Here is a 13,417-nt window from a genome sequence, read left to right as displayed (position 1 = left end):
TATTCAAGAATCTTATAAGGCAGACCATGCTTCTAGGACTTTGCTAGATATGTGCTACGAATCAATCCTAAGGGCCTTAGGAGTAAGATTAGCCATTTATGTGAATGAAAGCAGAGACATCTCTTGCGGTTCTTGTTCCTGATCCACTCACCTTTAGGCTTTCCATGAGGACAGCAGAGGAATCCTCCATGGATGGGCCATGGCCTGTCCAGGAGCCACTTGAAGTGCTGGCCTGATGCCAACTGCTCTCAGAGGATGATGTTGCTGAGAGATAATCAATGCCAAACCCACCCATGGCTAGGAATGAAGAGATAAGAATAATTCAAGAAGTTGTTCTATCATTGCCAAATGCCAAAAGCCAGGGAAGGGTAGAGTAAGTTCTCTCACTTCTGCTAAGCAATGAAGTCTGGATCTCACCTGGCTTATCAGTCTTCCACCGATCTGCAGTTCTCCTATCCCTGTTATCTGGAGTCCCAATGGGTCCAAAATTGGAGAATGGGACAGAATTGTGGTTGTGTGTCGGAGGGGAGCTTGGCAGGCTGCTTGGGTTGGAGGAATGAGGAGATTGGCTGGCTGGTGTTGAATGATCTATGAAATAATAGCAACGCAGGACATTAAACAAAGATGTTTCCCAAACATGCCAAGAATGAAAGTTTCCTGTAGATCTGATCACTTAAATTCTGTTAACAATAACCACAGGGTTTCAGGAGAAAGGCAAATAAAGGCCCCAAAAGGGACCCTGCCAAATGCACTCGTCTGTCTTGCTGTGCATGCCTGAGGCACGTTCCTTGCCTTACAAATAAAACAGTACAGTTTTGTCAAATAAATGCATTCTTTTGGTGTGCCTCTTTCAGATAAGTATAACTGCTCTTCTCTATCAGAACAGAATTGCCTAACCTTAAAAATTACTATTAACTCTGTATTTTTAAAAGTGCAACTTTTCCTGCAAAGAACGAATATCTACAAATAAAACTAAAAAACAGCTGCAAACCTTAAGATAAAACTCGTATTTTTCTCCCTTACAACTCTGCTCATTACTGAGGATGTAAAACAGCTTTTTACTGTCATTTATCATGTGAACCAGTTCATCAGGCTTTTTTTCCTATTTTCCTTCAGAAGTTACTTTAAAAACAAATAACAACAAAATACAAACAAAAACCACCAAAACACAATCATACTATCTCTTAATCAACTTGAGTGTACGGGAAATGCAAGGTCTATAATTTAAAGACTAGTCAATACCTGAACTGGCAGGAAGTGATGGAGACCACGGAGTCCCTTCAAAAAGGGAGTACAATGATGTTTCCTGGGGGGCCAATGAGGGATTAAGTTCTGCTTTCGAGCTGCTTGTCAGGTTTTTCCCATATACCTCATTGAACACACTGTTATTTGGGTATCTTTCCTGAAAGACAATGACCACCAAGTTAACAAACTCACGCCAAAGACAGAGATTTAAGAAAAGGCAGTGTTCATGCTCATGGATGCTTATCTTAAGCCTTTCTTTGCAAGACAAACTTTTGAAGGCTTTTACTTCTGTTTCTTTCAGTGTTCCCGTTTAATTCATTTGCCTTTTACTTTCCCTCACCCTTTATTTTGTTCTATGTAAACCACCTGGGTTAGAAAGTATGAATAATTTACTTGCCGAACAACAGAGCCCCAGAGACTTTAATATTAATGAGAAGTTAAACAATTGAAACTTATACAAGTCTCTAGTGTACCCTAATCAAAGGAGGGTGGGGAATAAGATCAAATAGCTGGAAAACACCAATATATGGAAGAGAAAGGAAAAACAGACATATTGAAATAGAACGGGAAAGAAAACACTAGCCCACAATAAAAGCACAGAGCAGGATGCTTCACTGTTTACGCACCTGATTGAGAGAGAATCCGGTGAGCGACAGGAAAGAGGATGAATGTGACATGAGCTCTGAGGGCTTCTCCAATAAGGATTTCTTCACAGTCCCGGAAAAAAAGGTAGTTAAATTATGCCTTCCATTTTCTTAATATTAATTTTAAGATACCATGCAACCAAAAGACCACAATTTAAGCATACTTGTACTCACCTATCTTGTACAATTTAAAGCTTAGAAGATATAAATTCAAATCCGTTAATACCATGACACCAGATAAGTGCCAGTTGTCACAGGTGAGTCAGACAGAACCCTCCTGATCAGCACCTCTAATCTAGCACAGAGATCCTGGCAGGGACCCTGGAAACTGGCAGTTTGGAGTGTTCACTAGGCAAGAACCTCAGGAAGCCCTTTGTCAACAGTTGCATTTAAAATACTCTCAAAACAAGAAGGGGAACTGATCAGGCACTGTTTCTCCCTAAATTTTTAAAACACTGACATTAATGACTTTTAAAAAGCCTTTAAATCCATTTGACAACTGGTTTTGTTAGCATGGTTCCTAACAACTCTATTTGTGGTATATATTAAAATAGCTGCTGAAGTCAAGCTTACATTTATTGGCCCTAAGAAAGTTATTAGGGAAAAAAAAGCTGTATCTCTGATGCTCACTTGTCACTGAATTGTTGGTCAACAAAGCATTTATTAAACACCTGCTACATGCAAGGCACTTTCACACACATCATTAACGATGTTAAATATAAGAAGGGCTACCGTAAGGGTTTTTTTAACATGAAAAAAAACCCACTAAAAGGCCCCCCTCCGCTTTTTCCACCATCGGCTTCATTTCCAACGGAAGGGGCAAGCACAACAGGAACTAAGGGATTAGGAAACTAGTGTACAGAGACGCGCTCCCCCGCCTGTCCCTCAAGCCACCCCAGCAAAAAAAAGCAGCAAGAAAGGCAAACACGTAGAGGCAACGGTTTAGTAGCTGGACATTCCACAACCTCTAGGCACTGCCATTGCACTACGACTGTTCAAGTGTCTAGGGGATCTTTTATTTCTGCTAATTTTGGTGGGGGAAGTGAGAGGTCTCTGTGGCCACTCACTCAGGAAAATTCTTAAGGGGACTTCAAGTGCCAGGGATGGCAGTTTGTCATGAGAGCCATTAAGCAGCTTTCAGTTCTCCTAATACTAAAATCAATGCACTTTAATCTTACGAATGTTTTCTTACCCCGTGTTTATGGGAAAGAAACAGCGAGAAAGTGGAACTCAAGAAGTGTTTTATGTTTTATTAAGACGGCGTGAAGGGAGCGGGGGAAACACCTCACAGCATACATCTGTCTTACAGCCCCCCCACCTTAGTAAAATATGTAAACAATGGCATCCTTTGAAATGCACACTGGGTTACAGAAGGTTATTTTTAAAAGATACCACTAATCAATTCTTAGACTTTATTTTATGTCATTCTAGTTACTTGTCTCTGTGTTCACTCATTTATGGTACTCCAACAATGTTTATAAAGAGTCCTTTTCATTTTCACTCATTCTGTTTATGAATCTGGCTCTGAATTTAGATCAGGGCTCTTAGTTAACCAAACAGAAAAGAACCACATACTGTTCGGTAAAATCAATCTAGAAATTTTTTATTCAGTAAAAAATCTAGAACATTATTTCATTTCATATTTTGAATACATGAGGAAAAATCTCACTGTTCCTAAACAAGATTAAATGACACCTAAAATTCCTGGGTCCAGGTGGAAATGATACCTGAAAAGTAAGTTAATTGGCCAGCATCACATTCTGTGTGTGACCAGCCCTGCAGGATGCTTTCTGGATAACATGTAACAAAGCTATAACTATAAGATTTGGGGAAACTATGGAGTCAGACATGTTTTGCTATGTTCTACTACCATTTGAAGGTTAGTTTGGGCAATCAGGAAATAAGTTTTAAAATTCTGTAAAAAAGGAAAGCCCTAGAAAGAAGAAACCACCTATTCCAAGTACTATAAAATCTCAGAAGAGAAGTTGAGGTTAGAGCAAGAAGAAGAATTATGTAAAATACATACAAAGAGGCTTCGTCCAGGAAGAGAGGCGAGAGGCCCCAGCAGAGCTGGGTAAAGATCAGGAGGGTTAGAAAAAATCAGCTCTTCCTCTTCCTCCAAGGCAGCCAGACTCTTTAACAGGTCCGGAGGAAGCAGAGGGGAGCCCTTGGGGTCCTAGTGACAGAAAGGATCACAGTGAGATGCAATAAGGGATGACAAAAGCACAAAGGAGTAGTAGCATGATTAGGGGGGATGAAGGCAACTGAAGTCAAGGAGGAAGAAGTAATGAATAGTGAGACAGTATTATGCAAAGAGGAAAAGGCTCTGAAACACCAAAGCAAAGTGACACAAGGACAATGGTAGAGAAAGATTGAGACAACAGAAAGAAGCAAAAGTAGTGACAGAGCAGAACATAAAAGGTTAATGTGGGCAGTGAGTAAAACAATGCAACGGAGCAAAGTGATTAGCCTATCTTGTGCTAACGAACAGAGAAACAGCTTCTTTAAAAGTTACAAACAGATACCTGTTTCTCATGAGTAAAAAGCTCAAGGACAGGGAACTCCACTATCAAAGATAACTGGCTTTGTTCCTCTCAGAAAACAATTTGTTTAAATACGCAATAAACCTATTTTTAAACTTAGATGATTCAGCCCAACTGAGAGGAGCTTTGTCTCAGAATTCTCTAACATGCTGTGTTAGAGATTTCTGCACATGATTTCTCTGCCAGACCATCACAGGTCAAAATCAGGAACAGAGTTCTTCAGCTCCCCCAAATCAAGCGTACTATGCAATTGTAAAGAGGAGACCAAAAGCTGCACCCATTTACTCGGCAGCATTCTGCAGCACTAATGAAGCAGAGTGACCTTTATAAACATCTACTTGAGAAATTTAAAGGACATGCATCCCCAGACCTAACTCTGAAGTGCCTGGTGATAGGAAAGGACACACACCTCAAATGGCATCCTGGGCACAGGATCCTGCTCTGGACGGAAGACTCCCGGTGACCGTTTGCCCCTGCGGTCCATGTTGGCTTGCTGTGCCATTACAGCTCTGTTATCAGCCATGCTGTAGGAAGAATCCCAGTAGAATTCTGGGATCTTGACTTCTGAGGGATTATGGTTATATGGCTCCATGGGAAAAGGCTTCATTTTTTTCTCTAGAGGCTGCTGCTGCATTACAGGAGGTTGCAATGACGGCTCAAACAGTTTTATGGGGTCTTGGGTTTGAAGGTAGTAGGGCTGTTTCACAGGCATGATTTTCCCTAATGGGCCTTGAACCTGAGGGGGATTCCACAGCTGTTTGGAGGCATCCGCCTGTTGATACTAAAAAAGAGATGCCTGTCACCAAGATGAGGATAAAATGCAATGTTACTTACACTCAGTACTCAGGAATCACAGAATGAATCTGAGAGATTTTACCACCAACAAAACTCTAGGCAATGCAGTTTTGTTTACTCTAAGTTTTTCAATACACAGAGCTTTCTGGGAACAGATTAAGGGCACTAAACTCATGTTCCCTTTCAGTTCCATTATTTAAGAGGTTTAATAAATGAGGATGTGAGTGTGGGTAGGCGCGCACACATTTCTCCTTCTGCTTCAAGTGCTGTGGGATGACAAATTATTTAAGACTGGTATCATTGACACCTCATCAAGATTACGATACTATTTCCCTGCTGTAGTTTAGGTTCAAATAGAGGAAATTATTTATAGAAAATCCTTTTCTATAAAGCTGACAAGTAGTAGCAGCAAAGAATGGTAGTTAAGATCTACTGTCCTTTACAAAAGTAAAAAGGAGAACACCTGAACTTTCCTAAACAGCAAAGAGAAGACTTATGTGTTCCCATAATCATTACAAGTCTAAGCAAGAAGTAGCTGAATGCTTAACTAGTATTTTTAATTAACCAAACACGGAATAATTTCAACCTTCCCCTCTCCTTACTTCAGCTGGACAGTACACACAGCTGTAACTTACCTGCTGGAATCCAGAGTGGTGAGGAGGGCTTTTCCCCAAAGCCGGCACAGCTTTTGTAGGGGATTGTTGCTGCTGAGCTAGAGCCTGAACCTGCAACTGGCCTGTAGACTGTGCTGTTGGCTGAGCTGGTAAAGATGTAAGGGGTTGCTGGGAAGGTGGCTGTGGTTGTTGAGGTCCCTGGTTCATCGGCCCTGGTCCAGAGGGCCGTTGCTGGCTATAAGGAATGTGGGACTGTTTCCCAGCTTGCACCTGGTTTCCTGCTGGAGAGTGAGCTGTAGGCTGAAGAAAGGTTCCCGGGACAGAAACACCAGCTGGGAAGGTGTAACCTGAGCCCATAGAAAATGCCACAGGAGGGGGGATAACATAGGTTGGGGGCGGGAACCCTTCAAAACAGAAGAACATAGCTTTAGTTCTAAGGAAACTTAGCAAAAGAAAGACAAAAAATAGTACAGTCATTTTGGGCTGGGGTGGAGAAGAGGTCTTCTAATAAATTATAAAAGACAGGGATCAACCATCAAGTAAGACAGTCGATCAAGTGTCAATCTATAACCTGATTTCAAGAATTAAATATACACTATTGGCTGCTACTTCTATCCATGGAGGTAACTGGAGTATCCTAAAGGCAGTTTCTTAGATGCCATGTTTAGTGACAGGAATTCCTTCATAATAACAAGCATACACTTGTACATAAACTACAGAGAAATGGCTCAAAAAACAATTTCATAAACATTAGGGAAAAGAGAACTCCCTTATACCTTTTAACACTATGGTTTAGTAATGTCACTCAGAGTCTAAAATTTCTCAGTGGGTTAATAGAAACTCCTACACAGATGGAATTCAGCAGAAGAAACTACAAAACATATATTTACCTGGCCGGCTGGGAAGAGGAGGGAAGGCTCCAGGGTGATGAATGGGGATGAACTGGGAGTTACTTGCTTGACTTGGGGCTTGAGTTACAGGTGTTTTCCTGGCTTCAGACACTGGAGTCTTTCTTAATTCTGTCTGGGATTTTACCTATGACCAACCAGAAGCAAAACTATCTATAATAATCTGAAACTCAAACGTGTCAGAAAGAAGCACCTACTCTAAGAAAGTATTTAAAATCCTACTATGTACCCTCCCCCCCCAAAAAAGTATATGCTGCAGATATTTCACTTCACCTAAATTAAAAATGGGAAAGTCAAATTATTTAATTGCCAGAAAAAGCTATAAGGGCTTAGTTTTACTGGTATAATTATTTTGCTTTCACAATATCATAGAAGTACGAAATACAGAGAAGACCTGAGAACTCATTTGTTTTACAAACGAGACACCTGATGCCAACAGGCTTAAAAAGCTGCTTATGATCTTAAGCCACTGTTATGGGCCCCAGGGCCCTGTATTCTCTTAATGTACATGAATTATGAATGAATAATGACCACTAAGCCACAGATGAGACACTTTTGGCCCTCAGTTTAACTCCATCTGGGCAGCTTTAAGGGTTATCAGTCAGGCATCCACGCTCCACCCTGCAACCCTACCACCCTCAGAATAAATAAGGATACTTCCAGCAGTAAGAAACAGGCCTGAGATCCTACACATGGAGCTGGGGAGAAGTAGATGCCATATGCACTGCTCAAGTAATGTAAAGATGAGTAAAATGAGAAAAAACAGGTAGCATTTATAGAAAACTCAGGATGAGGTACAGAGGATGGTGATATATTGACTACTGTCAGGTTTTCTTTAATCATCAATAGTCAGACTTAAAAAGGATGAGAGACCAGAAAAGAGATTTTATTTTCCGTCTGGACCTTCTGGAGAGGCAGTTTCAGAGGACAGAGCCAGAGCAGGCAGGAAATGCTGAACTCTTTATCCCTAAAACCCTGGTCCTGCGGCCTTATAATTCTTTTGTTTTCTTCCTTGCCTTTCCCCAACACCTCTCACTCTCTCTGTGCCTTTCCTCAATTTCTACCACGTTTTTCTCTGTTTCTTCCCCTATTATTAACCTTAAAACAGAACTACTATGTTCTTATTTCTCCCTTTCCCCGCAAAAAACTGTAAGGGAAATGCACTGCAGGTAATGTTTATTTGCAAGCAGACTTCAAAACTGTAAGATTCCTCATGCCTACTGTAAATAAATACATTTGCCAAAATGTGTTAATAATCAAATGGCTACAAACATCAGCGGTGTTAATAAAACCAGCACAGAGTAAAGACCCTTTTGTTTATATGAAATCATCTGTATCTCCTTGGAAAGGTGTGTGTGTGTGTGTGTGTGTGTGTGTGTAAAGGTGTGTGTGTGTGTGTGTGTGTGTATTTAAAAGAAAAGTCACAAATAACTGAGCAGTGTTTATCCTTTCCCAGCAAGAGACTTGGGTTCTTGCTTTACAAATTCCTATGAGCCAGGATAACACTGAGGTTATATAATGCTACTAGCTGGGGCAGGTATAAATGTCAAGGAAAATAGCCTCATCTTTCCCCAAGAATATATTTTATTTTGTATAGTGAATCTGAAAAACAAAAAACCACCATGTAAGCCTTAATATACTTGGTTCTATGGGATCTATAAAAGACCCCAAATTTTCCACTATAGCATTAATAAATCACAATTATACCTTCCAAAGAAAATGTAATTCTTTGTGAAATTGATAGCTCTGCAACGGGTCATTTCCAGCCACTTAAACTGGAGAGAACTGACAAAAATCAGGTTGAGATTTTTTTCACTCACATTACAATTCCTGAGAGTTGGTGGAGTACCCATCTACCATAGTTCTTTACATGACCTTACTATGCAGCCTTCTAAGAATGCACTGAAGCTTCCAGAATAGTCAATTCTCAAGGCTTTAGGAACAAAATGAAAAATCTTGCCTTTTGTGTGAGCCTTCCTCTACCTGCTTTATAGTTCAAACACAGCTTACCTGCACTGCCACATTCTGCTTTCCTGTTTCCTGTAACTTTTCTAAGGTGCATTTCTTGGTTTCTGTTTTCCTCTTGTTGTTGTCCTTCTTTCCATCATTCTTAGTTACAGTTATTCCTTTGCTATAGTCCCTTCTCACCTCTTTGGGAGGAAAACTTCTTCCTTGGTCTCTGTTCACTTCTCGTGGCTTAATGTTCTCTTTGAAGGTGACCACTGGTTTCTCTCCTGTGTCACAGTTGTTACTTAGATTTCGGCCTGTAGACAGCACTGATTTCAGTCCTGGGTTCCCATCCACAGCCAGTGACTCTATGATGGTTGTTTCTTGCAGAATGAGGTTCTCTTTGGCTTCACTGGGGTCTTCCAGTATTAACTCTGGGATTTCTGTGATAAACAACAATTTCCCTACCTCATTTTCACACTGAATCAGCCTAAAAAAGTAAAAATAAATCCATATATGAAAAACACAAATCTAAAAGACAATAACAACTGAACTGTGTATGGGTCCCACAGCCTTAAAATGTGGGAAACAGCAGGGTATAACGGTGTGGATTCAGGTAACATAAAAAGCAGTTATGTGAACTCAGATTCTCATTATCCCACTGAACATCACCACCACACATTCCCATGCCCTTTTAACGTTTTCTAATGAGTACAGCTACATTTACTCAGCATGTTTTAAGCACAAGACACTAGACTAGGCCCTTGAAGCAGCTATAATTCCTGTTTTATAGGCGTGAAAACTGAAGCTCAGAGGTATTAAGTTTATTCAAATATGCAACCATGTGAGTGCTTACAGTATAATATGAACCTGAATACAAAAATGAATATGAAACAGTTACTGACTTTGGAAAGGTTATAATCAACCACAGAGATTCTAAGCACACACACCTGGGGAAGTGGCAGAACTAGACACTGAATTCAAATCTGACTCTAAAACCTATGCCCTGTCTATTACACCAACTACCATACCTGCTTTATATTTAACTAGCACCATCCTGGTCTGTCTTGACTGAAACTGACCACCATGCCCCTGTCAATACAAATCACCATAACTGTGAATATACAATTTAGTTAGATTTATATAGATGTTTATAAATTGGAGAAAAAGCTCATGATAAACAGTGGCAACAAGGCAAACTCCTCTAAAATAGGCAGTGTAATGAGAGAAGAGAGGTTAAATAAAGAGATACGTATGATCACTAGGGTCATAGTTTGATGCTGTGTTACCAACATTTTGACTTAAGAGTTTACAATCAATAGCATTATACCAAGTCTAAAACTCATGTGGGGGCTGTGTGTGTATCCGATGAGGAATACCTTGGCTGATTATCTGCGATCCATTTGCCTATAGAGATCAAGCGCTGCTGTCGTATTTGTCTTTGCTGACCCTCTTTGTCTCCTGTAATACCCTGGTGGCCTTTGGAAAAATCCAAGTTCCTAAAATTGATATAAGCAAATTATAGAAAATTAAACCTAATGAACTGCAATGGCTTCAGATTTTTCCATACAGGTTAGCTATTTAATGTAAGCAACTGCATTGGTTTAAATTTATTTATGCTCTCAAAGACTGTAAATACAATGAAACAAAGTAGAAAAGACAATATGCAAAATTCACTATATTAATGTGATATTTTTATTTATATTTCACTTTCTCACAGAGGAGCTCAAATAAATCACCATCTTTTATTAGGAAAGATTCTTTTATCATAAGAATAAAGTTTTCATTAACACTAACCTTGCATTATAAGTAACTTACTTCAAATGACCATGGCAATGCTAAGGGTCTCTGAAATGCCTATTCTAACAAATAGTATTAATCTATCCACTTTAAGGTGGCCCAATCTAAATCAGAAAAAATGTATACATATCATAAAGTACATAGAGCAAAGAACTAACTGACATTAGAAAGGTAAGTCAACCTAAAAAATAAGGATTTTTCAGATCTCTCATTAAGCTATCTTTAAAAAAAAAAAAAAAAAGAAGCAGCATCTAAGAATTGCTAGGCAGCAGGTCAGATACTAAGGATACAAAGATAAATGAGAAATAGTCCCTACCTTAAGGAACAAATAATTATGATTTAATCTGAAGAAATAAAAGCTAAACAAAGAATAAGAGAAGCATAATAAAGAAGGGTTAGTTTCTTCTGATAAGCTTTGAAAAGGTTTCACAGAGTTAAGTGATACCTGAGCTGGACCTTGGACAGGTATGGTTAAGTGCGAACAGGTTGGTAAGGGAAGGGCAAAAGAGGAAGTGGGAATGTTCTAGGCATAGCATGAACAAAGTTTTGGAGGAATAAATATACAGAGCTATTCAAGTACAGGACATAGTGTATGTATAATATGTGTAAGTACTGGAGGGGAGGAAGGTGAAAGTGGCAGGAAATATGACTGAAAAACTAAGCATTTGGACATTAAGCTAAAAAAGATATTATAACAACTGGGGATGGGTAAATTGAAGTTTTTGTATTAGTAATGGGACATCATCAAGCCTGTACTTTAAAAATATAATTGCTGAAGCAGAATAGAATGGACAATATAGGGAAGTTGATTAGGAAGCTTTTTTATACTCTAGGTAAACAGTGATAAAAGCCATCTACCTGAAAGAAGGTCTCAAAGCCAAGAATCCTTGTAACTCAAACTCCTCTGGAAGTGGTGTAGCTACAGAAGGGCAGAAAACAAGATTTGTAAATATCTTAATTAAAATACTTTCATTCAGCAGGATATTACTTCTTAAATTAAAAAAAAAAAACGTATTTTTTAGACAGAAAGAAACTATAATGCTCATAGTTCTCTGCTCTTCTTTATAGTAATCTTGATAGAATAACTTACCTGTCAAACCCCTGCATGTTGCCTTTGGGCCCTAGACATTGTCCTAATACTCACCTACTACTCATTGTTGAGGAGGATGGGTACAATGGACTTTTTTTCCCCCTAGCAGCATTAAAAATTCAAAGCCTCAGATCCATTAATCACAATGTTTAGATTATCTCCTTGTTAACTCAAAGTACTGAATACCAACAATGACATAACTTGGGAGCTTGTAAGAAATACAGAATCTTGGGCATTATCCCAAACCTACTGAGTCATAAACTGCATTTTAACAAGATCCCAGGTGATTCATTTGCAAATATGATGCTTGAGGGGCACTGATGTAATGGAAGAAAAATAATCAGAAAGGAGTCGACTACGGATTGTTCAGTGCAGGATTATTTATAATGGGGAAATTTTTTAAGCAAATGGACAATGATAAAATAAATTATGGCAGAGCCACAGGGGAATATTAAGCAGCCTGTAAAAATCATGTTCCAAAATGTTTAAATGACAAAGGAAAAGGCTAACAATGTAGTGTTAAATTATAAAGCAGGTACAAAGTTGTATCTGATATCAATCACACGCAGGTTGTGTGTATGTACACATAAGTAAAAGCCTCAAAGAAAATACACTATCATGTGAATAGTACAGAAAGTATCTCTGTATGAGAGAATTAAGGGTGACTTGTGTTATGTTTGTATGTCCCAAATGTTCTATGATAAGCAAGTGTTACTTTGACAGAATAATGTTGTTCACATTAGTTCCTTAAAAAAACCTACTAAGAATGAGGAGGAAAGGAAGATGGAAAGAATCTGAAGGTACTACACTCTCTGGGCTCCTATGCAAATGTAGCTAAACAGGAGAATAAGCTGCTGAGAGAACTGGAAGAACATTACCTCTATTTCCACCCACTTAATCAATACAGAGCTCAAAGTCACTTCTGAGTTACTGCATTTAAAGTCAAACACTTGGGCTTCCCTGGTGGCGCAGTGGTTGAGAATCTGCCTGCCAATGCAGGGGACACGGGTTCGAGCCCTGGTCCGGGAAGATCCCACATGCCGCGGAGCAACTGGGCCCGTGAGCCACAGCTACTGAGCCTGTGCGTCTGGAGCCTGTGCTCCGCGACAAGAGAGGCCGCGATAATGAGAGGCCCGCGCACCGCGATGAAGAGTGGCCCCCGCTTGCCGCAACTGGAGAACGCCCTCGCACAGAAACGAAGACCCAACGCAGCCATAAATAATAAATAAATAAATAAATAAATAAATAAATAAATAATAAAAAGAAACGTCAATCTTTTAAAAAAAAAAAACTTTAAAAAATAAATAAATAAAGTCAAACACTTAAGAACAAAACCCTGTTTGTCTCTGGCCTTAAGCCGACTATTAGTGATGGAGAACAATGTCAGCGACACAAGGTTAAGGTAGCCCTTACCATTAGTACTTGAAAGATCCTCTTCATGGGGATGGAAACTATTCAGAAGAGAAATTAGCCAAGGCCAAATGCTGTAAATTAAACAGATAGTTCAGACTTTATTTTTGCATGAAAAACCAGAACACTAATAAGCCATGAAAGTGTTACCTATAGGACCGTGACTATGTATTTTTCCCTTGCTTCAGCATTTTAAAGGCTGTATGATTTCCTAAAACATATTTCCAAATGTGTCAAGATAAGATACACCAAAAGGGCCAAATTTCCATGATAGAGACCTACTACTGCAGATCCGTTTCCCAGGCTCCTAATTTAACAATTAGCAAAATTAATTTGTCAGTTTTAAACATTGATATTTACTGAGAAAGCTTTGACCAGAGAAATAGCACATTATGTTTTTATAGTTTTCACATACATTATC

At 39.3% G+C, this 13,417-nt stretch overlaps 1 protein-coding gene across 10 annotated transcripts in view; it reads right to left on the bottom strand.

Moving 5' to 3' along the window:
* SMG7 (SMG7 nonsense mediated mRNA decay factor) overlaps positions 1 to 13,417 on the bottom strand; it is a 73,624-nt gene that overhangs the window by 2,890 nt on the left and 57,317 nt on the right. For 3 of the 10 annotated variants that reach the window (XM_036850756.1, XM_036850743.1, XM_036850750.1), the window contains 12 exons: positions 13,000 to 13,070; positions 11,355 to 11,415; positions 10,076 to 10,195; positions 8,760 to 9,186; positions 6,732 to 6,876; positions 5,863 to 6,245; positions 4,842 to 5,213; positions 3,916 to 4,065; positions 1,872 to 1,952; positions 1,243 to 1,402; positions 418 to 588; positions 152 to 297 (listed from right to left, as the gene is read on the bottom strand). In XM_036850756.1, coding sequence (XP_036706651.1) covers positions 152 to 297; positions 418 to 588; positions 1,243 to 1,402; positions 1,872 to 1,952; positions 3,916 to 4,065; positions 4,842 to 5,213; positions 5,863 to 6,245; positions 6,732 to 6,876; positions 8,760 to 9,186; positions 10,076 to 10,195; positions 11,355 to 11,415; positions 13,000 to 13,070 — 2,287 coding nt within the window. The remainder of the gene's footprint in view (positions 1 to 151; positions 298 to 417; positions 589 to 1,242; positions 1,403 to 1,871; positions 1,953 to 3,915; positions 4,066 to 4,841; positions 5,214 to 5,862; positions 6,246 to 6,731; positions 6,877 to 8,759; positions 9,187 to 10,075; positions 10,196 to 11,354; positions 11,416 to 12,999; positions 13,071 to 13,417) is intronic. The other 7 variants (XM_036850786.1, XM_036850775.1, XM_036850802.1 and 4 more) reach the window with 5 other exon arrangements.

Source organism: Balaenoptera musculus, chromosome 1 (assembly GCF_009873245.2).
Source record: "Balaenoptera musculus isolate JJ_BM4_2016_0621 chromosome 1, mBalMus1.pri.v3, whole genome shotgun sequence".
NCBI classification, from domain to species: Eukaryota; Metazoa; Chordata; class Mammalia; order Artiodactyla; family Balaenopteridae; genus Balaenoptera; species Balaenoptera musculus.
This window is presented reverse-complemented; position numbering and strand designations above follow the sequence as displayed.